The sequence below is a fragment of the Jaculus jaculus genome, chromosome 13 (assembly GCF_020740685.1).
Source record: "Jaculus jaculus isolate mJacJac1 chromosome 13, mJacJac1.mat.Y.cur, whole genome shotgun sequence".
Taxonomy (NCBI): domain Eukaryota; kingdom Metazoa; phylum Chordata; class Mammalia; order Rodentia; family Dipodidae; genus Jaculus; species Jaculus jaculus.
This window is the reverse complement of record NC_059114.1, coordinates 8,870,913-8,896,787: the sequence shown is the minus strand read 5'-3', so window position 1 is coordinate 8,896,787 and position 25,875 is coordinate 8,870,913. Positions and strand designations below refer to the sequence as shown.

The 25,875-nt window shown below is 45.2% G+C and overlaps 2 protein-coding genes across 7 annotated transcripts in view; one reads left to right on the top strand and one right to left on the bottom strand.

The window, feature by feature from the left end:
- Positions 1-875: 875 nt before the first annotated feature.
- Positions 876-9,085, bottom strand: Hscb (HscB mitochondrial iron-sulfur cluster cochaperone). 5 transcript variants are annotated; one of them, XM_045132771.1, is made up of 6 exons: positions 8,805-9,085; positions 7,242-7,338; positions 5,886-5,975; positions 4,822-4,966; positions 2,123-2,170; positions 876-1,146 (listed from the first exon to the last, which is right to left on the bottom strand). In XM_045132771.1, exons 1-6 carry the CDS (start codon positions 9,044-9,046, stop codon positions 1,055-1,057), a joined length of 714 nt encoding a protein of 237 aa, XP_044988706.1. In that variant the 5' UTR covers positions 9,047-9,085; the 3' UTR covers positions 876-1,054. The 5 variants fall into 5 exon arrangements, with proteins under 5 accessions (XP_044988706.1, XP_044988707.1, XP_044988709.1 ...); XM_045132772.1 differs by having other exon boundaries at positions 7,242-7,335; XM_045132774.1 differs by having other exon boundaries at positions 7,242-7,432; positions 8,805-8,885.
- Positions 9,086-9,316: 231 nt separating this feature from the next.
- Positions 9,317-25,875, top strand: part of Chek2 (checkpoint kinase 2) — a 37,458-nt gene continuing 20,899 nt past the window's right edge. Inside the window, exons 1-7 of one of the 2 annotated variants that reach the window (XM_045132567.1) lie at positions 9,317-9,380; positions 12,020-12,081; positions 14,929-15,286; positions 17,160-17,284; positions 17,398-17,545; positions 19,038-19,128; positions 23,079-23,187. In XM_045132567.1, the coding sequence (XP_044988502.1) occupies positions 14,935-15,286; positions 17,160-17,284; positions 17,398-17,545; positions 19,038-19,128; positions 23,079-23,187 (825 nt within the window). In that variant the 5' untranslated portion in view covers positions 9,317-9,380; positions 12,020-12,081; positions 14,929-14,934. The remainder of the gene's footprint in view (positions 9,381-12,019; positions 12,082-14,928; positions 15,287-17,159; positions 17,285-17,397; positions 17,546-19,037; positions 19,129-23,078; positions 23,188-25,875) is intronic. The other variant, XM_045132568.1, reaches the window with a different exon arrangement.

The following is a 25,875-nucleotide window of genomic DNA, read 5'->3' as shown; positions in this document are numbered from 1 at the left end:
GGTAACTCAGGCTGGCCTACAACACACTATGCAGTCCATCCAGACTGTTTTTGGATTCATGGCAACCCTTCTGCCTCAGCCTCCTGAGTGCTGGGATTATAGGTCTACCATGCTGGTTCTACCAGACTAATTCTTTTTTATTGTCTTCCTTCCTTTCTCTCCCACCCTCTTTCTCTTCGTGAAGGTCAGGCCAGTAGAAGTTGTGGCTCTTGGACAGATGCTGGCAAACACATTTCTACACGTGGCCTACTGTCTGTTACCAGACCTAACATACTCACAATGGGGTCACTGTAGGCTGGGTGTCGTGGTGCATGCCTTTAATCCCTAGGATTGCCTGAGTTCAAAGCCACCTTATGGCTACAGAGTGAGTTCCAGGTCAGCCTGGGCTAGAGTGAAACCCTGCCTCAAGAAAACAAAAAATTCAGCCAGACATGGTAGTATACTCTTTAATCCCAGCACTTGGAGAGGCAGAGGTACGAGGATTATCATAAATTCAAGGCCCTCAGACTACTGAGTGAATTCCAGGTCAGCCTGGGCTAGAGCAAGACCCTACCCCAAAAAAACAAAGAAACAAAAAAATAAAAACAAAAAATTTCCCCAAACCAAAAAACTGCCGGATGTGCTAGCACATGCCTTTAGTCCCAGCACTCAGGAGGCAGAGGTGAAAGTCTGAGACTACATAGTGAATTATAGGTCAGCCTGAGCTAAAGTAAGACCCTACCTTAAAAAAAAAAAATAAGGAAAAAAGAAAAAGAAAATGTTCTATTTCTAGCCTCTCCTGCTTCTGGTTGTCCCCACCCCCACTCATCACCCATGGGCCAAATCAAGTATCAGATGATATGTGATCTATAGCATTGAGCCACTGAAATGATACAAATGGTTGAAGCATATTTATTCTTACTTCTTTTTGTGATGATTTGGATCAATTCCAAGGCCTTGTCACGCTAGACAAATTCTACCACTGAGCTACACCCCAGCTCCCATGTCTATTCTCAGTTAACAGAAGAAAAAAAAAATACACAGAAAACGTATTTGGAAAACTTTAAATTAGCTCTTAGAGGGGGATCTTGGTTAACTTGATCTTTTCTTCTACATTCGAAAAATATCGCATCTTTGTCAGAATTTCCTTGGCTTTTTCAAAGTCACCTGAAACAAACAAGAGACAGAGATGTCAGGCTTCCTTTTGAGCAACAGTAAAACCAGTGACCAAGGCAACCAGATCAAAGGGCCCTTAGGATGGTGGGATTCACTTAAGTGTGGTTGTCTTACTGCAATATTTGGCAAAGTCTAGAGATAGTTCAGTTGTAATAACCAAGGAGTTAACAGTGACACCTAGTGGTCAGAAACAAGGGATGCTGTGAATGATTTCAGCGTACAGGACAGGTACCCTGCAAAAGAACTGTATCCCAACACTAGCATTTCTCAAGTTGAGAAACCCCAACAAAGATAAATAGCACACCATAATTCATGCTAAGATGAAGATGTGTTATAGCTGCCCACATCAGAAGTAAACAGTAAGGACCGGAGAGCTCAGTCAGCAGAGTGCCTGCTAGCAAGAGGACCTGAGTTCAACCCCCAGCACCTGTGCAAAAAAACACGAGGCAAGGTGGCAGCTGCCAGTAGTTCCAGCACTGGAGAGGCAGAGAGAGGTGGATCTCTGGGGTCCACCGGCCAGCCAGTCTAGCCAAATTGGTGAGCTCCAGACCAATTAGAGACCCTGTCTCAAAAGACATGGAGGGCTAGAGAGATGGCCTAGTGGTTAAAGCACATGCCTGTGAAGCCTAAGGACCCAGGTTCAATTCTCCGAGTCTCATGTAAACCAGATGCAAAAGGTGGTACATGCAATTGGAGTTCATTTGCAGTGGCTAGAGGCCCTGGTGTACCCATTCTCTCTCTCCCCCTCTCTAACAAATAAATAAAAATAAATCTTTTTTTTTTTTTAAAAAAAAAGACGCAGAGCCAGGCATGGTTGCACACGCCTTTAATCCCAGCACTTGGGAGGCAGAGGTAGGAGGACTGCCATGAGTTTGAGGCCACCCTGAGACTACACTGAACTCCAGTCAGCCTGGGCTAGAGTGAAACCCTAACTCGAAAAACCAAAAAACCAAGAGAAATGAAATACCTTGTTCAAAAGCTCTGTTCACATTGTCAGTAAGTTCTTTCTGTTTAGCTGAAAGAGAAAATCATTGTCTTAATTTTTCTATCTCAATAGACTTGTAAGATGAAGATAACACCTTGTGATTATGCCTTTGGGTTCAAGAATTCATGTTTCAGGGCTGGAAAGATGGCTTGGTGGTTAAGGCTCTTGCCTGCAATGCCTAAGGAACAATGTTTGACTCTCCAGGTCCCACATAAGCCAGACACACAGGGTGATGTATAGGTGATACAAGCACGCAAGGTTGCACGTGCATATGAGGTAGTGTGTGTGTCTAGATTTCAAGTGCAGTGGCTGGAGGCCCTGGTGTACCAATCCCTCTTTTTTTTTTTTTAAATTTTATTTATTTATTTATTTATTTGAGAGTGGCAGACACAGAGAGAAAGACAGATAGAGGGAGAGAGAGAATGGGCGCGCTAGGGCTTCCAGCCTCTGCAAACGAACTCCAGACGCATGCGCCCCCTTGTGCATCGCATCTGGCTAACGTGGGACCTGGGGAACCGAGCCTCGAACCGGGGTCCTTAGGCTTCACAGGCAAGCGCTTAACCGCTAAGCCATCTCTCCAGCCCCCAATCCCTCTTTTATGTCACTGGTGAGTACAGGAGCTAGGAGCCAAGTCCTAGGGGAGGATATTTAGGAAAGAGTCTACATGAAGGTCAGTTACCTGCTTAAATCCAATGGTCACTGTGCTGCTAGATGCGTTCTGCATGTTTTATTTCATTTAAATGCTTACAACTATTCATTTTACAGATGAGGAAAAACAGGTTCAGACGTGTGAAGTCACTGTCTGAAGGTCACACAGCAAGTCAGAAGCTGTATTGGGAGTGGACCTCATCCTGGAGGTTTGTGATCAAACACGAGTCTCGACGATGCCCCCAGCTTCCAAGGCAGTGTGGCTGACCTCTGCATAGTTCTGTGTACTGCCTGCCCAGCCCCAGCTGACAGTCCTCTTACCATGACTTCTACCTTACTGCTTTTAACTTGTTACTTTTTTGTTGTTATAAAATAATATTTATTTGAAACCTGGCGTGGTGGTGCACCCTTTAATCCCAGCACTTGGAAGGCAGAGGTAGGAGGATTGCTGAGAGTTGGAGGCCACCCTGAGACTCCATAGTGAATTCCAGGTCAGCCTGGGCTAGAGTGAGACCCTATCTCGAAAAACAAAACAAAAACAAACAAACAAAAACATTATTTATTTGAGAGAAAGAGGCAGCTGGAGAATGGGCATGCCAAGGCCTCTAGCCATTGTAGACTTGCTCCAGATGAATGCACTACCTTGTGCATCTGGCTTATGTGGGTCCTGGGAAATTGAACCTGGGTCCTTGGGCTTTGCAGGCAATCGCCTTAAACGCTAAGCCATTTCTTCAGCCTTTGTTACTTTTTTCCCCCCCCAAGTTAGGGTCTCACTGTAGTCCAGGCAGACCTGGAATTCACTATGTAGTTTCAGGGTGTCCTCAAACTCATGATGATCCTCCTACCTCTGCCTTCCAAGTGCTGGGATTAAAGGCGTGTGCCACCACACCTGGAAAAAGCCTTAAAATTTTTTTTTACACACACAGAATGGATGTGCCAGGGCCTCTAACTATTGCAAATGAAATTTAGATACATGTGCCACCGCATACATCTGGTTTATGTGGGTCCTGGAGAATTAAACCAAGGTCCTTATGCTTCACAGGCAAGCACCTTAACCACTAAGCTATCACCCCAGCCCCCAAAAGCCTTTTTTGATATCTCCGTCTATACCACTTACTAGTGGGTACCTCTTCTTTGTAAGACTATCACAGTTATAGCTGATATATATCACAAATATAGCTGATCCACATGAACTTCCCTCATTAGATTTCCACAGAAGCATACCTTGTGTGTGCTTTTTTTAAAATTTATTTTTATTTATTTAATTGAGAGTAACAGAGAGAGAGAGAGAGAGAGAGAATGGGCATGCCAGGGCCTCCAGCTACTGCTAACAAACTCCAGATGCATGCACCACCTTGTGCATCTGGCTTATGTGGGTCTTGGAGAATTGAACCTTGACTTGGGGTCCTTAGGTTTCACAGGCAAGCACTTAACCACTAAGCCATCTCTCCAGCCCCTTGTGCCCGCTTTTTGCTTTCTTCATAGTAAAGTACCCAGAGCCTAACAGGTATTCTGTCCACATTTATTAAACGAAAGAGTAGGCCAGGCAAGAGATGGCTCAGCAGTTAAGGCACTTGCCTGCAAAGCCTAATGACCCGGGTTTGATTCTGCAGTACCCACATAAAGCTTGATGCACAAAGTGGCCCACACACCTGGGGTTTGTTTACAGCAGCTGGAGGCCCTGGTGTGCCCATTCTGTCTGTCTGTTTCTCTTTTCTCTATCTCTCTTTGCTTACAAATACATTGAAAAAAAGAGAGATGATGCTGCCTGATGACTGTGATGACCAGCAAACACTCTTTCCACTTGTTTCTCATGGGACCCTGGGCCTGATAGAAGGACGATGCATTTGGCAGCTTTTTTTTGGGTTTTTTTTGGTGAGATAGGGTTTCCCTCTAGCCTGACCTGGAATTCACTATGTAGTCTCAGGGTGGCCTTGAACTCACAAGGATCCTCCTACCTCTGCCTCCCCAGTACTGGGGTTAAAGGTGTGCACCCGGCTAAGACAACACATTTGGCGGCATTTTGTCTGTACCTCTGACAGTGGCTTCGATCTCTTCCATGGCAGCTTCACTTGGAGCTCCTGCAAGTTTTTCATTGATTTCCATTATTTCCATGAGGAACTGGCTGTCTATTTCATAGTCTGTCCCTTCCGAAATCTCTATTCCTTGGAGCTTTAGCTATTAGAACAGAGAACAAAGAAAATGAGTTTAGTTGAAGAACCCAGGGTCTGTCTGACTCATGCAAATCCTGCCTACTCTTCACAACACACTATCACTCATGGAAAATGAGTATCTCAGGATGGGCCCTGAGCCCTGCATTAAAAAAAGGGGGGGGTCATTATATGCAGATATTTATCCTACCCATAACTATGGACTAACTCCAGAATACATGAGCCATATACCTCAACAAGGAGGGGCCAAGGGGAGGGAGTAGGTAATGGATGAGCCTAATAATGGTACCAAATTGACTATATTCGCTGAGTACAAAACTAATTAATAAAAAGGAGGGGCTGCATATGCAGCTCAGTAAAAACTTTCTAGGCTGGAGGGCTGGAGAGATGGCTTAGCGGCTAAGCGCTTGCCTGTGAAGCCTAAGGACCCCGGTTCAAGGCTCGATTCCCCAGGACCTATGTTAGCCAGATGCACAAGGGGGCACACGCATCTGGAGTTCATTTGCAGTGGCTAGAAGCCCTGGCGTGCCCTCTCCCCCCCCCCTTTTCTCTCTCTGTCACTCTCAAATAAATAAATAAAAATAAACAAAAAATTTAAAAAAAACTTTCTAGGCTGGAGAGATGACTCAGCAGTTAAATGCATTTGCTTGCAAAGCTTGACTGCCTGGGTTCAATTCCCCGGTACCCACATAAAGCCAGATGTACAAAGTGGCCCATGCATCTGGAGTTCTGTGTGTCAGGAAGCCCTGGACTGCCCATTCTTCCTCTCTCTTCCTATGTACTTGCAAATGAATAAGCAGGGCATGGTGACATGCCTTTAATTCAGTTTGTAGTTAGTATCTTTGATGCTGAGTATCACTGTGTTCCTGAACTGTTAACTAAGGTTTCAGTCAGTCACATGCAGAAGGGCTGGGAAATCACCTTACAAGGTATAGTCCCCTGCTCAGGGGGGCCAGAAGGGTCTTATAAGCCTCGTTCACCAGAGTCGAATGCTTCTCTGAGAAGTCCTTTTCCATCTGTTAAGTGGAAATGGAAATGAAGATAGTCTTATTATGGTAGCCAGCCCTCCCTGATTCATAAACTTTTTTTTTTTTTTTTTTTCAAGGTAGGGTCTTGTTCTCGCCAAGGCTGACCTGGAATTCACTATGTAGTCTCGTAGTGGTCTCAAACTCACAGCAATCCTCCTACCTCAGCCTCCTGAGTGCTGGGATAAAAGGTGAGTGCCACTGTGCCTGGCCATAAACTTTCATAGTACACTGATGAGCAGGTACTTAAAGAAAGAAATGTGGCCAAAATACAACAGGTTTTTGGACAAGGTGTCTCCATTTTCTGCTATAGTTCTAAATAGTCTGGGAAGTCAGATACAAATTAAGAGCTGGGTGTGGTGGCATGTGCCTTTAATTTCAGCACTCCAGAAGCAGAGCTGGGAGGATCAAGGTGAATTCTAGGTCATCCAGGAACTACAGTGTTAGGTCAGCTTGGAATAGAGACCCTAGTTTGAAAACAAAACAAAAATCGAAACCTCCCCAAGAAACAAAACAACCTATGAGAAGGAGCTGTGGAGATGGCTCAGGGGTTAAAGGCACTTGCTTGCAAAGCCTAACAACCTGAATTCGATTCCCCACCATCCATGTAAAACCAAATGCAAAGTGGGGTATGCATTTGGTGTTTATTTGCAGCAGCAAAATGCCCTGATGCATCCATTTTCTTTCCCCTTTCTTCCCCCTCCTGGCAGGTAAATAAATACAAATATTAAAATAACAAGCAGGGCATGATGGCCCAGGTCTTTAATCCCAGTACTCTAGAGGCAGAGGTAGGAGGATCGCAGTTGAATCTGAGGCCAGCCTGATATTACATAGTGAATTACAGGCCAGCCTGGGCTAGAGGGAAACTCTACCTCAACAAACAAACAAACAACAAAACTATGAGGAAGGGACAGGGGAGATAGCTTAGCTATTAAAGGCACTTGCTTGCAAAGCCTGTCTCCCAGGGTTTGATTGCCCAGTATACGCGTAAAGCCAGACACCCAAAGTGGCCCAGGTGCCTAAAATTTGGTTGCAGCACCAAGATGACCCTGATGTACTCATGCTCTCTCTGCTCACAAATAAATAAATAAATTGAAAAACAAACAATATGAGGAAATGACATCTCAGGCCTGGCTGGCTACGAGCAGGCTGCCACAGGGTAGAGCTAGTTATCTGATTCTTGTCTCTAACCATCAGGTCACCACAGGTCACTGGCACCTGCTCAGTGGGGAATCCTGGGGGTGGCCAATCAACTACCTGAGACCTCTGGCCGAAGAAATCTGGGTGGACAAGACGCTGAAGTTGCTGGTACCTATGCTGGAGCTTGGTGGTGTCAACACTGAAGGAGCGGCTGCTGCAAGGAAATCGGAGGTGTAATTCACGCGACACACACGAGCAGATGACCAATCTCCTCTATGGCCTGGGGTTCTGATCTTGGGGATGATGCTCTGAATGTATAGATGGAGATCATTTTTTAAAAGTGACAGGTGGGGCTGGAGAGATGGCTTAGCAGTTAAGCACTTGTCTGTGAAGCCTAAGGACCGCGGTTCGAGGCTGGGCTCCCCAGGTCCCACGTTAGCCAGATGCACAAGGGGGCTCACGCGTCTGGAGTTCGTTTGCAGAGGCTGGAAGCCCTGGCTCGCCCATTCTCTCTCTCTCCCTCTATCTGTCTTTCTGTCTGTGTCTGTCGCTCTCAAATAAATAAATAAATTTTTAAAAAAGTTTAAAAATAAATAAATAAATAAAAGTGTCAGGTGTAATAGAGAGAGCAGAGTGCGAGGGAGACGTGCTAGCTGATCAGTGACCTCTGAGCTGAGACTTGAACACTTAAGTCATCGAAACATCAGGAGAGAGACTTCCAGATGAAGGGTATATAAAGGCTTGAGATGACAGCCAGATCCCTGAAAATTTAGTTAGTGCAGCTCACTGCAAGTAGTCATGTGACCAGGGGAAGCACAGCCCAGAGTGGAGGTCAGGTATCTGCCCAACATGTAGGTCTCTCTATCCCTGTCCTCCCACTTCCTTTTTTTCTTTTTCTCTGAGGTAGGGTTTCACTCTGGCCCAGGCTGACCTGGAACTCACTCTGCAGTGTTCCTCATGCTTCAGTCTCCCTAATGCTGGGATTAAAGGCATACACCACACCCAGTCCCTTATTTTCTACTGCGGGGATGGGGACTGAATCCAAGGTCTCTAGAATGTTAGGCATGCACTTTACCACCGAACTGTACCCATTAGACCTTTTTTTCCCCTTCAGGGTCTCTTACTGCAAGCAAACAACAGGTGCTTGCACTTTTTTTCGGAGGCGAGGGCTCAAGGTAGGGTCTATGTTCTAGCAGAAGCTGACCTAGAATTCACTATGTAGTCTCAGGGTGGCCTTGAACTCAGTGATCCTCCTAAGTGCCTCCTGAGTGCAGGGATTAAAGGTGTGTGCCACCACACCTGGCTTTCCACCACTTTTTGTGTCTGGCTTTACAAGGGTGTTGGGGGATCAAACTCAGCCAACAGGCTTTGCAGCAAGCACCTTTAACCTCCTGGAACAGTCTCCCCTATATCTTTTTCCTTTTTGTTTCTCTGAATTGCTCGGGCTAACCTGTCACTGTGTAGTATAGGCAGGGCTTCAACTTTCAATAATCCTGCCTTAACTTCCCTAGTAGTTGGGATTACAGTCCTAAACCATGAGGCCTGGCCCTCCAGCAAGTAAAAAGTTCTGTTTGGCTGGCTTTGTCAGACTGGCCTCAAACTCCTAATATAATATATATGAAGTCTGACCGGTCCTCCCCTCACGGACGTCTTTCTAGAGCCTCGACCCGCCGACCGTACCAATCCATGAGGCTGAAGTAGTCTCGGCCGGGGTCAGGCGGCTGCAGCGCGCGGCAGTGCGGGCAGAAGAAGCCGTCCCCCCGGCCCGGGCCTCCCGCGCCGCCGCCGCAGTTCCAACACCGCGGAGAACCGCTTCCCTCCTGCGGCGCGCCACCGCGGCTTAGCAGTCTCCTTCCGAGGACCCGCGTCAGCCGCACGTCCCACGTCCATAGCCAGGACCCCGCTGCCTTCCATCCCCACATGTAGCCAGTGACTTATCTCGCTTGGCTCACCACTTCCGGAAAGAGCGAGAAAGGAAAAAAAAAAAAAGCAAATTTTCAGCTGCTGGTTGGCTAAGGGGAACTGAGGAGGCGGGATCATCCGGGGGAAAACGTAGACGCTGAGTCCCGTTCTGCGCGATAAACTACATTTCCCAGCAAGCCTCGAGGTTTCGCGTAGCTGCTCCTCATTGGCCTGGCAGAGGCCGAGGCCGGTTTTGATTGGCTGAGGGTGGAGTTTGTATCCGCGGGTTTAGCGCCACTGTGCTGGCTGCGGCTGCAGCTGCGGAGAGCTTGCGACTCTCGGGTGGGCTCGCGGGTGAGTCGTCGTGGGAAAGTTTTATTGAGTGTTTGGGGGTTCGAATCCCGTCCTCAGGGCCTTACGCAAGTGAGACTTCCCAAGCTTCCGCTTTGTATGGGTGGTTGAGCTGCATGTAGCCGGGGCGTGCGTGGGCTACTCTTCCTTTTTTCAGTGGCTCCTAGATGGTGACACTCACTTGCCCTGTTACTTGCAGGCTGAAACAGGCTGGGATGCTAGAGAAAGGACAAGAGTTAGACTCTTGAAACTACAGAGCCAAAACACGTTTTTAAAAAAATTGTATAAATGTTGGGCATAGCAGTTAAAGGCCCTTGCATGCAAAGTCAGATGGCCTTAGTTCAAGTCCGTAGTCCTCCACATAAAGCCATATGCACAAGGTGGTTCACACACTTGGAGTTCAATTGCAGTGGCTAGAGGCCCTGATATACCCATTCCCCCTCCCTTTCATTCTCTCTCGGCTTGCAAATGAATTTTAAAAAATTTTACAAATGTTGATAATACTGCCAGTTTTTAGATTCAATCCCTAAAAATACTCTGCTGATAGCCCAATCTTAGCAGCTAGGCCCTGCAGGAACTGGGAACGCATTGACGAAACTGGAGGACAGTGTGAAGTTTGTGACAGAGTTGACAGGGAGGAAGCCAGCTTTTGGGGACTCACTTTATATTTTATATTTTTGGAAGTAGGGTCTCACTGTAGCCCAGGCTGACCTAGAATTCATTACATAGTCTCAGGCTGGCCTTGAACTCTCACCGATCCTCTAACTACTGCCTCTCTAGTGCTGGGATTAAAGATGTGCGCCACCAGGCCCGGCTCACGTTTTCTTTATAGAAGACAGGTGGTATTGCACTTTATAAGGGGACTGGGATTCTTTGGGGTTGAAATTCTGATCACAGTCCTGGAATTTTGCTGTGGTCACTTAAATTTTTTTTTTCTTTCTTTCTTTTAAAGACAAGGTCTCACTCTAGCATATACTGGAACTCTGTGTAGCCCAGACAGGCCTCAAACTCAAGGAGATCTTTCCACCTGGGATTATATAGGCAGGAACCAACAGGCATGGCTAGTCCCTTTGTTTCTTCAGTCAGCACTGGCTTTCCAATAAGATTAACTTCCATTACCAACCCAAGGGAGGAGTATTACATGCTTCACCTCATTTTAAACCTTATGATTTATCTGGTTTTTTTTTTTTTTTTTTCCTTTCCCCACATGAGGCTTAGGTTTCAATGCATGTAAAGACCTGCAGAATGATAACTGTTGTCTGGCACAGACCTATTTGCCCCTAGCCTGTTACAGCTACCTATTTTCTTTAAAAGATATTATGTATTTGGGAGAGAAAAAGAGAGTGGGGCTCACCAGGACCTCTTGCCCTTGCACATGAACTCCAGATGCATGAGCCACTTTGTGTGTGTCTGGGAGCTCGGTGGGGGACTGGGAGAATTGTCAGGCTTTGCTAGCAAGTGCCTTTCACTACTGAACATCTCCATAGCCTTTCCAGCTACCTCTTGACCCAATCTTTCTCCGTTTGTCAGTGGGAAGTATTGCTCAAAAAAGCTGCAGAAGGGTTCAGGTGCCAGCCAGTGGCAGAGTTTAAGCATAGCACGTATAAGGCCCTGGGTTTGAGCCCCATTTGTGTGGCGGGTGGAGGGGTGTATAAAAGGCTGTAGACAGGGCTAATCTGGCTGAGGCAGAGCGCTGGCAGGTCCTGGACTGGCCAACTCAACTGTGGTAGTCTTCCTTTTCGTTTTTCGTTATTCAAGGTAGTGCCTTGCTCTGGCCCTGGGTGACCTGGAATTTAACGTAGCCTCAGGGTGTCCTCAAACTCACAAATTCACTATGTAGTCTCAGGGTGACCTCGAACTCATGGTGATCCACCTACCGTTGTCTCCCAAGTGCTGGGATTAAAGGCATGCACCACCATGCCTGGCTTGTGGGTTTTTCTTTTTAATTTTATTTTTTAATATTTATTTGAGAGAGAGGGGTGCCAAAATAGGCAAGGAGAGAGACACAAAGTGAGAGAGAGAGAGAGAGAATGGGTGCGTCAGGGCCTCCAGCCACTGCAAACAAATTCCAGATGCATGTGCCCCCTTGTGCATTTATCTGGCTAACATGGGTCCTAGGGAGTCATACCTGGGTCCTTTGTCTTTGCAGGCAAGCGCCTTAACCGCTGAGCCATCTCTCCAGCCCTCTGGTGTGTTTTAAACTCATCAGGAGCTTTGTATTTTGAAAATTATGTGAATGCAGTTGGTCAGTGTGAATAAGGCTTACCGGGCTGGAGTGTGGAGAGGAGGCAGTGGTCCCTAGCACAGGAGCAAGCCGAGCCTTGTCAGCATTGTAAGCTCCCTTGCCTTTGCTGTGGTGCCGTGTGTCAGTGTGTAACTGTCCATCAAGTTAATTCAGGAGTGGGGTCCTCTGTTGTCCCAACTTTATTTATTTGAGAGAGAGAGAGAATGGGTGTGCCAGAGCCTCCAGCCTCTGCAAACTCCAGATGCATGTGCCACCTGTGCGTCTGGCTTACGTGGGTCCTGGGGAATCGAACCTGGGTCCTTTGGCTTTGCAGGCAAGTGCCTTAACTGCCAAGCCATCTGTCCAGCCCTGTTGTACCTCCTCTGATCCAAAGAACATTCCTTCACTGTGTCAACAGGTCCCCAATGCTCACAAAACAGGCCATTGCTGAGGCCCTTGGTTTCCCACCAGAAATAGAAGGTAAGAGCCTATTGCTGGAGACTCCACATGCTTGGGCTGCAAGGTCACTGAGAAATCAAGCTGGAACTGAGCTGAAAACCTCCTCCCTGTGGACCAGCTGACAGAAAGCCTGATGATGTGCCCCCTAGCTGTTGAACGTCACAAAGGGCTAGGTGGAGTTGTGCAGAACTGTCTTGTTTATATTCTGTGTCATTAAGTGGCCTGTCCCTTAGGTGTCAGGGAACCTAGACTGAACCAAGAAGGAAAAGTCTGCAGTCAATGTAGTATCACTGGATGGGTCCGTATCTCAGTGGTAGAGTGCTTGCCTGGCCAGTTGAGGCTTTGGCTTTGTTCTCCAGCACCAGGAAGAAACAGAAGGAAAGTGAATGTATTTCTAAAAGGCATTATCAATGACTTTTTTAAATTTTTTTGTCTTTTCTCTTTCCAAATGGTCCACCTGAAGTGAAGTTACTGTATCTTTAATTTTTAACCTCTAGGTCAGTCACCTGACCTTTCCCTTTAAATATTTTTTTATTATTTATTTATTTATTTATTTGACAGAGAAAGAGGGGGAGAGAGAGAGAAAGAGAATGGGTGTGTTAGGGCCTCCAGCTCCTGTGAATGAATTCCAGACTCACATGCCCCTTTGTGCATCTGGCTAGCGTGGGTCCTGGGGGATTGAACCTGGGTCCTTTGACTTTGCAGGCAAATGCCTTAACTGCTAAGCCATCTCTCCAGCCTGTAATTTTATTTTTTTTAAGCATCTGTTTATTTATTTGCGAGTAGAGAGAGACAGAAAAAAGACAAGTGAGAGAGAATGGGAGCACCAGGATGTCTAGCTGCCCTAAACCAGCTTCAGATGCTTGTGCCACTTTGCATCTGGCTTTATGTGGGCACTGGGGAACTGAACCCAGGTTGGTAAACTTTTGCGGGGATGCACCTTAACTGTTGAGCCATCTCTCCTCTAATTTGATTTTGTTTGTGTTATTGTGAATCCAGGGCTTCATGCATGCTAGGCAAGTGCTTTACTACTGAGCTATAGCCTAGCCCTTTTATTTTTAATTTATTTGTAATATAAAAAATACTGACTACCCTGCCAGGCAGGGTGGTACACTCGGGAGGAAGAGGTAGGAGGATTGCCATGAGTTCGAGTCCACTACATAGTGAATTCCAGGTCAGCCTGGGCTAGAGTGAGACCCTACCTCAGAAAAACAAAACAAAACAAAAAAACCCACTGACTATATGGGAGCTTTATGAGCCAACCCATCCCCAATTGAATCTCATGGCATTTTACTTATTTGTAGCCTTTAGATAACTTTAAATTTTTTTTTAATATTTATTTATTTATATGAGAGAGAGAAAGAGGCAGAGAGAAAGAGAAAGAGAGGGAGAGAGAGAAAATGAACTCCAAATGCATACGCTGCCTTCTGTATCTGGCTTATGTGGGTCCTGGAGAATTGAACTGGAATCCTTTGGCTTTGCAGACAAATGCCTTAACTGCTAAGCCATTTCTCCAGCCCAACTTCTTTTTTTTTTAAAAAAAGATACAATTTTTGTTTGCTTTGTTTTGTTTTTTGCTTTTTTGAGGTAAGGTCTCGCTGTAGCTCAGGCTGACCTGAATTCACTATTTAGTCTCCTCAGGCTGGCCTCAGACTCACAGTGATCCTCCTACATCTACCTCCTGAGTGCTGGGATTAAAGGCGTGCTCCCCAGATAACTTCTTTATGCAGTTTTCCTCTGTGGTTTATGGCTACCAGACAAGAAATTAACTCAGTGAAATGATCTTATGAATAAAAGCTTAGATCAAAAGAACCATAACCATAGGTCTAGACAATAGGATTAAAATCCTAGTAGGGATTTAATTTAATCAATTTATTTATTTAAGAGAGAAAGAGCCAGATAAAGAATAGGTGCACCAGGACCTCTAGCTACTGCAAATGAACTCCAGATGCATGTGCCACCATGTGCATCTGGATTACATAGATTCAGGGGAATTGAACCTGGTCCTTAGGCTATTCAGGCAAATGCCTTAATCGCTGAATCATATTTTTAGGGTTGGAGAGATGACTTAGCATTTAAGGTGCTTGTCAGCAAAGACAAAGGACCCAGGTTTGATTCTCCAGGACCCACATAAAGCCAGATGCACAAGGTGGCACATGCATCTGGAGTTTGCAGTGACTAGAGGTCCTGATGAGCTCATTCTCTCTCTCTTCTATCTGATTCTCTCCCCCTCTCTTAAATAAATCACAAAATAAGAAATATTTTTATTTATTTGCATACAGTTGTGAAGGATGGGCCCACCAGGACTTTCTTCCATTGCCACCAGACTCTTGATGCATGTGTTAATCAGTGCATCTGACTTTATGTGGGTTGTAAGGAATTGAACCTGGGCTGTCAGGCTTTGCAAGCAAGTGTCTTTAACTGCTGAGCTCTTTCCAGCCCCCAAGGTTTTAATTTTTACACAGCTCTCTTGCCCTGGGTTTGTTTTCTTTTGGGGGCTAGAGTAATATTCCCAGCCTTTTCTCTCTCTCTCTGTCATGTGTGTTTGTATGTGTTTGGTTTTTCAAGGTAGGGTCTCATTCTGGCCCAGGCTGACCTGAATTGGCTATGTTGTCTCAGGGTGGCCTTGAACTCACTGCGATCCTCCTACTTCTGCCTCCCAAGTGCTTGGATTAAAGGCGTGTGCCACCACACCACACCCGGCCTGTGTGTGTGTGTGTGTGTGTGTGTGTGTGTGTGTGTGTGTGTGTTGGTGATAGTGGGAATGCAAGCCCAGCAGTTTGCATATACTAGGCAAATGCTCTACTACTGAGCTGCATCTCCGTCCCCAGCTCAACGTCACTTTGACTCTCATCTTGCTCTTTTGAGGTTGCCATGTCTCGGGAGACGGATGCGGAGAGCCCGCAGTCCCAGGGAAGCACCTCATCACAGGCCCACGGCACTGGTGGCTCACAGTCCCAGGGAGGCTTCACCCAGCCGCAGGGTCCTCTCTCTCAGCTGCATGGCTTCTCCTCCCAGTCCCAGTCCCAAAGCACGTCCAGCTCTTCCACCGGCACGGCGCCCACCTCCAGCCAGTCCTCTCACTCCAGCTCTGGCACTCTGAGCTCCTTAGAGACAGTGTCTACTCAAGAACTCTGTTCTATCCCAGAAGACCAAGAACCGGAGGAGCCTGTCCCTGCCCCCTGGGCTCGATTATGGGCCCTTCAGGATGGATTCTCCAATCTTGGTAAGACATTTCTTTTTAATTAATTAATTTATTTAAGAGAGAGAGAGAGAGAGAGAGAGAGAGAGAGAAAAGAGGGCATGCCAGGGCCTCTAGCTACTGCAAACAAACTCCAGATGCATGTGCCACCTTGGGTCCTGGGGAATTGAACCTGGGTCCTTAGGCTTTGCTGGCAAGTGCCTCAACTGCTAAGCCATCTCTCCAGCCCTGTGTTTTGAGACAGGATCTCACTAAATTGCAATTGTACTGGCTGGCCTCAAGGTTTTATTTATCTTATTTTTAAAAATATTTTTATTTATTTGTCAGCAGAGAGAGAGAATAAATGGGTGCTGCCAGGGCTTCTTGCTGCTGAAAACGAACTCCAGACACATGTGCCTCTTTGTACATCTGGCTTTAGGTGGGTACTGGGGAATAGAAACCTGGCCAGCAGGCTTTGAAAGCAAGTGCCTTTTAACCAGTGGTCCACTGGAGCTCTTGTTTGTGTGTTTTTGTTTTTTGGAACTGGGTTTCATATATCCCAAACTGGCCTTGAATCTGCAGAGTTTTCATCTTGCTTCATCCTTCTGAGTAGCTGGCGTTATAGGCGTGTATCATCATCATATTGAGGTCAACATGACTTTTTTTTTTTTTGGTTTTTCAAGGTAAGGTCTCACTCTAGCCCACACTTACTTGGAATTCACTACGGAGTCTCAGGGTGGCCTTGAACTCATGGTGATCCACCTACCTCTGCCTCCCAAGTGCTGGGATTCAAGGCATGTGCCAACACACCCGGCCTGCCTGACTTTTTTTTTTTTTTTTTTTCTAGGTAGGGTCTCACTGTCTCCTAGGCTAACCTGGAATTCAATATGTAGTCTCAAGCTGGCCTCGAACTCATAGCACTGTATGACTTTTATTTGTTTGTTTTGGTTTTCTGAGGTGGGGTCTTGCTCTAGCTCAGGCTCACATGGAATTCACTATGTAGTCTCAGGGTGGCCTGGAACTCATGGCAATCCTCCTGTCTCTGTTTCTCCCCACTCCCAGTGTTGGGATTAAAGACATGTGCAACCATGCCCGGCACACTGCATGACTTTTAAAAGACAAAACAGCCCTGCATGGTGGTGTATGCCTTTAATTTCAGCACTTGGGAGGTAGAGGTCGGATCACCATGAGTTCAAGGCCAGGCTGGGCTGTAGAGTTAGTGAGACCCTGCTTTAAACAAACAAACAATCTACTGCTCCCAAAAGGGATGAGCCACCATGCCCAGCTGTTTTCTTAAAAAATATATTGATTTACTTGAGAGAGAAAGAGAGAGAGGGCTAATGGGTGCACCAGGACCTCCAGCCACTGGAAACAAACTCCAGAGGCATATGTCACCTTGTGCATACTGGGGAATGTGTGTATGTGTGTACTGGGGAATGAAACCTAGGTCCTTGGGCCTTGTAGGCAAGCAAGCACCTTTGCCACTAAGCTATCTCTTCAGCCCTTTCTTTTTTCTCTTTCTTATTTTGCTTAGTGAGGGATGGTCTCACTTTAGCCCAGGCTAACCTGGAACTTGCTTTGTAGCCCAGGCTGCTCTTTTATGTGACCATCCTACTTCAGCCTCCCAAATGCTGATACAGACATGAGCCACTACAAGTAGATGTGATGACCAATGTTTTTTTTTTTTTTTTTTTTTTTTTGGCTTTCCGAGGTAGGGTCTCACTCTAGCTCAGGCTGGCCTGGAATTCACTATGTAGTCTCAGGGTAGCCTCGAACTCATGGTGATCCTCCTACCTCTGCCTCCTGAGTGCTGGGATTAAAGGCATGCGCCACCACACCCCAGCCTGTGATGAACAGGTTTGAGGGATACTTGATACATGAAATCAACAGCCCTTTGCTCTGTGCTTCTGTGTTACAGACTGTGTTAATGACAGCTACTGGTTTGGGAGGGATAAAAGCTGTGAATATTGCTTTGATGAACCGCTGCTGAAAAGAACGGATAAATACAGGACATACAGCAAGAAACACTTTCGGATTTTCAGGGTAGGTGGCAGTTCTCCAGAAGTTTGGGAGGGCCTGCCAATCTGGTCACCACCTGGGGTATCTTCCCACTGTTAGTCCTGCTGCTAAGATTCTGACAGTGTCCTCTGTTTTAGGAAATGGGTCCTAAAAATTCTTACATTGCATACATAGAAGATCACAGTGGAAATGGAACTTTTGTCAATACGGAACTTGTAGGAAAAGGAAAATGCCGTCCTTTGAGTAACAATTCTGAAATTGCACTTTCACTCTGTAGGAATAAAGGTAAGTTTATTGTCATATGATTACTGTACTTTTAAAATTAATTTATGTGTGTATAGGTATGCCATGGTCTCCTTCCCACTACAAATAAACACCAAACATATGCACCACTTTATGTCTGGCTTTATGTGGGTGCAGGGGAGTTCAATCCAGGCTGGTAAGCTTTGCAAGCAAGTGCCTTTAACTGTTGAACCATCTCCCTAGCCCTTGATTACTTTTTTTTTTTTTTTTTTTTCCCGAGATAGGGTTTCACTCTGGTCTAGGTTGACCTGTAATTCACTATGTAGTCTCAGGGTAGCCAAGAACTCATGGCGATCCTCTTACCTCTGCTTCCCAAGTGCTGGGAAGATCACCACGAGCTTGAGGCCAGCTTGGACTATAGTCTAAAGTCCCTATTTCAGAAATGTCATTCTAGCCCGACATGTTGCCTTTTTAATTCCAGCACTCAGGAAGCAGAGGTAGGAGGATTGTGGTGAGTTCAAGGCCACCCTGAGACTACACAGTGAATTCTAAGTCAGCCTGGGCTAGAGTGAAACCCTAAAAAAAAAAAAAAATTAAGGCTGGAGGGATGGCTTAGTGGCTACGGCATTTGCCTACAAAGCCAAAGGATCCAGGTTTGATTCCCCAGGACCCACGTTACCCAGATGCACAAGGGGGCACATGCATATGGAGTTCATTTGCAGTGGCTGGAGGCCCTGGTTCACCCTTTCTCTCTCTGTCTCTCTCTCCCCCACACACCTATTTCTCTCTCAAATAAATAAAAATATTTTCTTTTTTTTAATTTTTTTATTGTTTATTTATTTATTTGAGAGCAACAGACAGAGAGAGAAAGGGGCAAACAGACAGAGAGAGAGAGTGGGCACGCCAGGGCCTCCAGCCACTGCAAATGAACTCCAGACGTGTGCGCCCTCTTGTGCATCTGGCTAATGTGGGTCCTGGGGAATTGAGCCTCAAACCGGGGTCCTAGGCTTCACAGGCAAGCGCTTAACCGCTAAGCCATCCCTCCAGCCCCTGTATTTTATTTTTATTTAGCTGCTATTATTATTATTTTGAGGTTACATCTCACTCTAGCTCAGGCTGACCTGGAACTCACTCCGTAGTCCCAGGCTGGTCTGAAACTCACAATGATCTTTTTAGCTCAGCCTCTAGTACTGGGATTAAGGTATTCTCTACCATGCCCGGCAGCATGTGTACTTTATATTTGTGCAGTATGTTAGTATTCTGAGGTCAGTAACTGAGCAATAGCTCTGTTCAGATTCCCCGCCCTCTGGTGAGAGCATTAGTGTGTATTTCCATTGAAGGGTAAAATTTAACTGTCATTTTTCAAAGGGTTTCACAACATGCTTCATTTTACATAGATAGTTTCTTTTGGGTTACATATTAAATGTGCTAGAATAAAACAGTTGTCCTATGTTCCAAATAAAAATTAATTCTAGAACCAGGTATCTCATTGAATGAGTTAACGAATCCATTTCTGTCCTTTTTTTCCCCTTAGTTTTTGTATTTTTTGATCTGACTGTAGATGATCAATCAGTGTATCCCAAGGAACTAAGGGATGAATACATCATGTCAAAAACGCTTGGAAGGTAAATTATTTTCCTTACATAATGAATTGCATCTCATTTTTTCCTTACACGTGGATCATTGGATAGTTTTTGGTACCAATTTTATAACATTTATTATCTATTCATAACATAGCTGTTGGGCAAGTATTTGTGATAGATATATTATTGGTTTATTTGGTAAAGATTAATTTTAAATTAATTTTTCTTATATAATTTATTGCTAGAATTGTAGGTCTGTGATGCCAGGCTTGGCTTTATTGCTAACTTTTTTTTTCTTTAAGTTTTATTTATTTGAGAGAAAGAGGCAGAGAGAGAGAGAGAGGATGGGTGCTCCAGGACCTTTAGCCACTGCCAGTGAACAACAGAAGCATGTGCCACCTTGTGCATCTGGCTTACATGGGTCCTTGGGAATTGAACCTGGTTCCTTTGGCATTGTAGGCAAGTACCTTAACCACTAAGCCATCTCTCTAGCCCTAACTATTTTTTTTCCTAACTTTTTTTTAATTTGTAGTTTTTAAATTTATTTTTTATTTTATTTATTTATTTTTTTTGGTTTTCAAGGTAGGGTCTCACTCTAGCCCAGGCTGACCTGGAATTCACTATTGGAGTCTCAGGGTGGCCTTGAACTCACAGCAATCCTCCTACCTCTGCCTCCCGAGTGCTGGGGTTAAAGGCATGTGCCACCACTCCCGGCTAAATTTATTTTTAAGCAGATAGCACAAGAGAGAGATAAAATGGGCATACTAGGGTTCCCCTGCCACTACAAATGAACTCCATATATATGCACCACTTTGTGCATTTGGCTTTATGTGGGTATTGGGGAATTGAACCAAGAATGTTAGGCTTTGCAAGAAGGCCCCTTTAACCCTTGAGTCATCTCTCCAGCCCTTTTAAAAATACTTCTAAAAGTCTCCTTCTTGTTATTATTATTACATGTTTTTACATATTATTTTATATATTATTATTACATATTTTTGGTTTTTCAAGGTAGGGTTTCACTCTAGCTGGAATTCATTTTGTAGTCTCAGGGTGGCCTCGAACTCATGGCGATCCTCCTACCTCTGCCTCCCGAGTGCTGGGATTAAAGGCGTGCGCCACCATGCCTGGTTTATTTTTTTTTTAGTTTTTAAAAATTTTTTTGTTTTTTATTTATTTATTTGAGAGCGACAGACAGCGAGAGAAAGAGGCAGATAGATAGAGAATGGGTGCACCAGGGCCTCCAGCCATTGCAAAGGAACTCCAGATGCGTGCACCCCCTTGTGCATCTGGCTAACATGGGTCCTGGGGAATCGAGTCTGTAACTGGGGTCCTTAGGCTTGACAGGCAAGTGCTTAACCACTAAGCCATCTCTCCAGCCCTATTTTTGTTTTTTTGAGGTAGGATCTTGTGCTAGCCCAGGCTGACCTGGGATTCACTGTGCAGTTTCAGGCTGGCCTCAAACTCAGGGCAGTCCTACTTCTGCCTTCCTAGTCCTAGGATTAAAGGCATGTGCCACCATGTCTGGACTTTTTTTTTTTTTTGAGGTAGGATTTCACTCTAGCCCAGGATAACCTGGAATTCCCTATGTAGTCTTAGGCTGGCCTCAAATTCATGGTGATTCTCCTACCTCTGCCTCCTGAGTGTTGGTATTAAAGGCATGTACCATGCCTGGCTCCCTTATTTTTTTTTATTTTTGTTTTTTTTCGAGGTTCTCCCTGTAGCCCAGGCTGATCTGGAAGTTACTATGGAGTCTCAGGGTGGCCTCAAACTCATGGTGATCCTCTTACCCCCCCCCTCTCTCTCTCTCACACACACACACACACACACACACACCACAGCAGCAAAAGACCTCCAGACACATGTGCTACCTTGTGCATTTGGCTTATGTGGGTCCTGGGAAATTGAACGTCAGTTATTTTGCTTTGTAGGTAAATGCTTTAACAGCCAAGCCATCTTCCCAGCCACCAGTAGTCTTCCAAAAAAAGTTTTTATTGGAATTTGAGAGATGGCTTAGCAATTAAGGCGCTTGCCTGTAAAGCATACGGACCCAGATTCCATTCCTCAGTACCCACATAAGCCAGGTGCATAAGGTGTCGCATGTGTCTGGAGTTTGTTTACAGTGGCTAGAGGCTCTGGCACACCTGTTCTCTCTGTGTCTGTGTATGTCTCTCTCTCTGCACTTTTCTCTCTCAAATAAATAAAATATGTTTTAAAGGTTTTTAAAAGCCAGTCATGGAGGCGCATACCTTTAATCACAGCACTCGGGAGTCAGAGGTAGGAGGATCACCGTGAGTTCGAGGCCACCCTGAGACTACATAGTGTATTCTAGGTCAGTCTGCACTAGAGTAAGACCCTACCTTGGGGAAAAAAAAAAAAAAAAACACCCGCAAAAAAGTTTTTTTTTGTTTTTTTTTTTTAATTTATGGAAGAAAGGGGTTGAGAACAAGAGAGAATGGGCACACCAGGGCATCCAAGTGCTGTAAACGAACTCCAGATGCAGCGCCACCATGTGCATCTGGCTTACATGGATCCTGGGGAATTGAACCCGGGTCTTTTGGCTTTGCAGGCAAGCACTTTAACCACTAAGCCATCTCTCCAGCCCCAAAGTTTTTATTTATTTATTTATTTATTTGGGCACAAGTGCCACAGAACATGTGTGGAGGTCAGAGGACAGCTTTGGAGTGTGTATGCGCCACCATCTTTGAGACGGGGTCTTCTGCTGCTGCGTACGCACTGCCACACTGCAAAGCTCTGTCACACTAGCCGGTCTGAGAGTTCAGGATCCTCTTGGCTCCATCTCCCACTGTGCATCCAGCTTTATGTGGGCGCTGGGGAATTGAACTTGGACTGACAAGCTTTATAAGCAGGTGCCTTTTCAGTGCTGGGCTATTTTGCCCTAGTTCTTCTTGTCTTTTTTTTTTTTTTTTTCCAAGGTAGGGTCTTACGTTAGCTCATGCTGACCTGGCATTCACTATTTAGTCTTAGGGTGGCCTCAAAATCATGATAATCCTTCTACCTTCACCTTCCAATTAAAACTGGGGTTAAAGGCATGCACCACCATGCCAGGAGACCCCAGCTCTTTTTTATTTTTAGTAACAGTTATTTATTTTTTATTTATCCATTTGAGAGAGAGAGAGAGGAAGCAAGAGAGAATGGGCATGCAAGGGCCTCTAGCCACTGCAAACGAACTCCAGATGCATGTGCCACCATGTGCATCTGGCTTACATGGATACTAGGGAGTCAAACCTGGGTCCTTAGGCTTTGCAGGCAAGTGCACCAACCACTAAGCCATTTCTCCAGCCTGATTTTTTTTAATCCCAGGCTGATTTAGAACTCTCTGTGGAACTTAAGCTGACCTTGAACTTCCTGCTGTCCTACTTTTGCCCACTGAGCTCTAGGGTTACGATTATGTGTCATTACTCTCAGCACAGGTTCCCAGTTTTCCATCAGAAAGACTGTTCTCGTTGATATTTCTCCAGTCTTTGGGATAAGTAAATTCTCATTTTCCTAACTGTTTTTCTGAGACCTATTCACAATCAGGGTTGTAATGACATTGATGTTTTTTACTGTCCTGCTTGAAGATGAACTCCAGATCTGACTTGGTGCTGGATGGCCCACATCCAGTTGTGCCCTTGACATTTCATGCTGGGGAAACGTCCCTATCGTCTGAATGTAGGGACAGTGAGAGTCGTTATGTAGGTAGTCTTTAATTCCTTATCAGTCCCATGGTTAAAAAAAACAACCTGAATGGGGCTGGAGAGATGGCTCAGCGGTTAAGGCACTTGCCTGCAAAGCCTAATGACCCAAGTTCGATTCCTCAGTACCTACGTAAAGCCAGATGCACAAGGTGGTACATGTGTCTGGAGTTGGTTGCCAGTGGCTGGAGGCCCTGGTGTGCCCATCCTATCTGCCTCTTTGTGTGTGTGTCTCTCTCTCTCTTCAATAAATAAATAAATAACCTGAATGATCACTGTCTGTGCTTTCCTCACTAGTGGAGCTTGTGGGGAGGTGAAACTGGCTTTTGAGAGAAAAACATGCAAGAAAGTCGCCATCAAGATCATCAGCAAGAGGAAATTTGCCATTGGCTCCTCAAGAGAGGCGGTAAGCGCCTGTGTTTATAGCAATAAAACACTTAACTTATTTGCGAGGGGGAGAGAGAGAGAGACAGAATGGAAGAGCACTCCAGGGCCTCTTGCCACTGCTAATGAACTCCAGATGTCTGTGTCCCTTTGCATCCGACTTTACATGGGTCCTGGGAATCAAACCCAGGACGTCAGGTTTTACATATGAGCACCTTTAGCTTGACTTATCTCTCTAGCCCCAAAATCGTTTTTTTTTTTTTTTTTTTTTTTTTAATTTTTGGTTTTTTTCAGGGTAGGGTCTCACTCTGGACCAGACTGACCTGCATCGTACTGTAGTCCCAGCTGGGCTTGAACTCACAGCAGTCCTCCTACCCCTGCATCCTGAGTGTTGAGATTAAAGGCATGTGCCACTATGCCTGGCTTAGTAATTTATTTTGTAGTTTTTTTTGTTTTGTTTTTTTTTTTTTTATGAGCGAATTGGCATGCCAGAGACTTTAGCCACTGTAATTGAACTCCACACGTGTGTGCCAGCTTGTGCACATGTGTGATGTTGTACACTTGCGTCACCTTGTGTGTCTACCCTATGTGGGATCTAGAGAGTCACACATGGGTCTTTAGGTTTCCCAGGCAAGCATCTTAACTGCTAAGCCATCTCTCCAACTCTATTTATTTACTTAGGAGAGTATAAGCCAGTGCCAGGGCCTTCTGGCACTGCAAAATAACTCCAAATACATGCACTACTTTGTACATCTATATGGGTACTGGGGACTCGAACCTAGGCTGTCAGGCTTTGCCAGCAGGCACCTTTAACTGTTGAGCCATTTCTCCAGCTCCAAATTTATTTATTTATTTGTAATTTTTTTTGAGGTGGGGTCTCGTCTAGCCCAGGTTGACCTAGAAGTCACTGTGTTGTCTTACGGTAGCCTCAAGCTCCTGGTAATCCTTCTACCTCTTCCTCCCAAGTGCTGGGATTAAGGTATGACTCACCATGCCTGGCTCCAAAATTGCTTTGTTTAAATATTTTATTTACTTATGTATTTTTGCCTTCTTTTCTTAATTTTTTTTTTTTTTTTTTAAATTTGAGACACACAGAGAGAGAGAATGGTCACATCAGGGCCTCTAGCTGCTGCAGATGAACTCCAGATGCATGTGCCACCTTGTGCATCTGGCTTATGTGGGACGTGGAGAGTGGAACTTGGGTCCTTAGGCTTTATGGGCAAGCTCCTCAACTGCTAAGCCATCTTTCCAGCTCATTATTTATTTATTTTATTTGCAAACAGAGCGAAACAGAGAGAGAGAGAGCACGAGAGTGCATGCCAGGGCCTTCAGCTGCTGCAGACAACTCCAGATGCATGCACACTTTGTGCATCTGATTTCATGTAGCTACTGGGGAACTGAACTCCTGTCTTTAGGCTCTGCCAGCAAGCACCTTAACAGCTGAGCCATCTCTCTAGCCCCTCCTTTTTTTTTTTTTTTTTTTTTTTTTGAGGTAGGGTTTTGTTCTAGCCCAGGGTGACCTGGAATTTATTATGTAGTTTTAGGCTGGCCTCAAACTCACAGTGATCCGCCTACTTTTGCCTCCCAAGTGCTGGGATTAAAGACGTATGCCATCATGCCAATTTTTTTTTTTTTTTTTCCTGAAACCAGATCTCATGTGGTTTAGTTTGGCCTCAAACACGATGAGTTTATGCAGAGAGGCAGCCGGAACAACAGTGTTTGTGGTGCTTAGCCTGGTCAGAATTGGGTTCTGAAAGTGATTGTTCTGGATGATCCTGGGACAGAGCAGTAGAAGTTCTCAGAATCACAACAAAAGACAGATTGGGGCTGGATGTGGTGGCACATGCCTTTAATCCCAGCACTGGGGTGGTGGAGGCTAGCCTCAGGTTACATAGTGAATTTCAGTGCAGCCTGGGCTAAAGTGAGACCCTACCTCAAAAAAATAAAAAATAAAAAGGGGGAGCATCTGGAGTTTGTTTGTAGTGGCTAGAGGCTCTGGCACACCCGTTCTTTGCCTCTCTCATATAAATAAATAAATAAAATATATTTAAAAAAAAAGCAAAAAGTTAAGTATTTATAAAAAAGAAATTGCTCTTAGCTGTATCATAATGTACTCAGCTAATTCTTGTTACTCCGTTTCTTTGCTCTTTTGGTGGGATTATAGACTTTATTATTATTATTTTACTTTAATTTACTTATTTGCAAGCAAAGAAAGATAGAAGAGACAGAAAGAGAGAGAGAGAATGGGTGTGCCAGGGACTCCAGCTTCTGCAAAGAAACTCCAGATGTACATCTGCTTCGTGCATCTGGCTTTACGTGGGTACTGGGGAATTGACCCCATGTTGTTAGGCTTTGCTGGCAAGCACCTTAACTGCTAAGCAATCTGTCTAGACCCTGTTTTTATTTATTTCTTTTTATGGTGGGGATTGAACCCTGGGCCTTGGCCGTGCTTGGTAAGTGCTTTACTGAGTTATATTCAGCCCTTAATTATAGATTTTTAAATTTTAGATTATTTTTGAAGGCTAGAGAGTTGGCTCAGTGATTATAGATGCTTACTTGTAAAGCCTGATGCCCTGGGTTCAGTTCCCCAGTACCCACATAAAACAAGAAGCACAAAGTCATGTGTGCATCTGGAATTTATTTGCTGTGTTGCAAGAGACCCTGGTATGCCCATTCCCTCCTTCCACTTTTCTCTTCCTCTGCTTGAAAA

Coding starts and splice junctions, on each gene's coding strand:
- Hscb (XM_045132771.1), bottom strand. CDS start 9,046: ATGTGGGGATGGAAGGCAGCGGGGTCCTGGCTATGGACGTGGGACGTG. Junction 4,967..5,885: donor TGAGCAGGGGACTATACCTT/GTAAGGTGATTT, acceptor CTGTTCTAATAG/CTAAAGCTCCAAGGAATAGA. Junction 1,147..2,122: donor GAACAGAGCTTTTGAACAAG/GTATTTCATTTC, acceptor TGTTTGTTTCAG/GTGACTTTGAAAAAGCCAAG.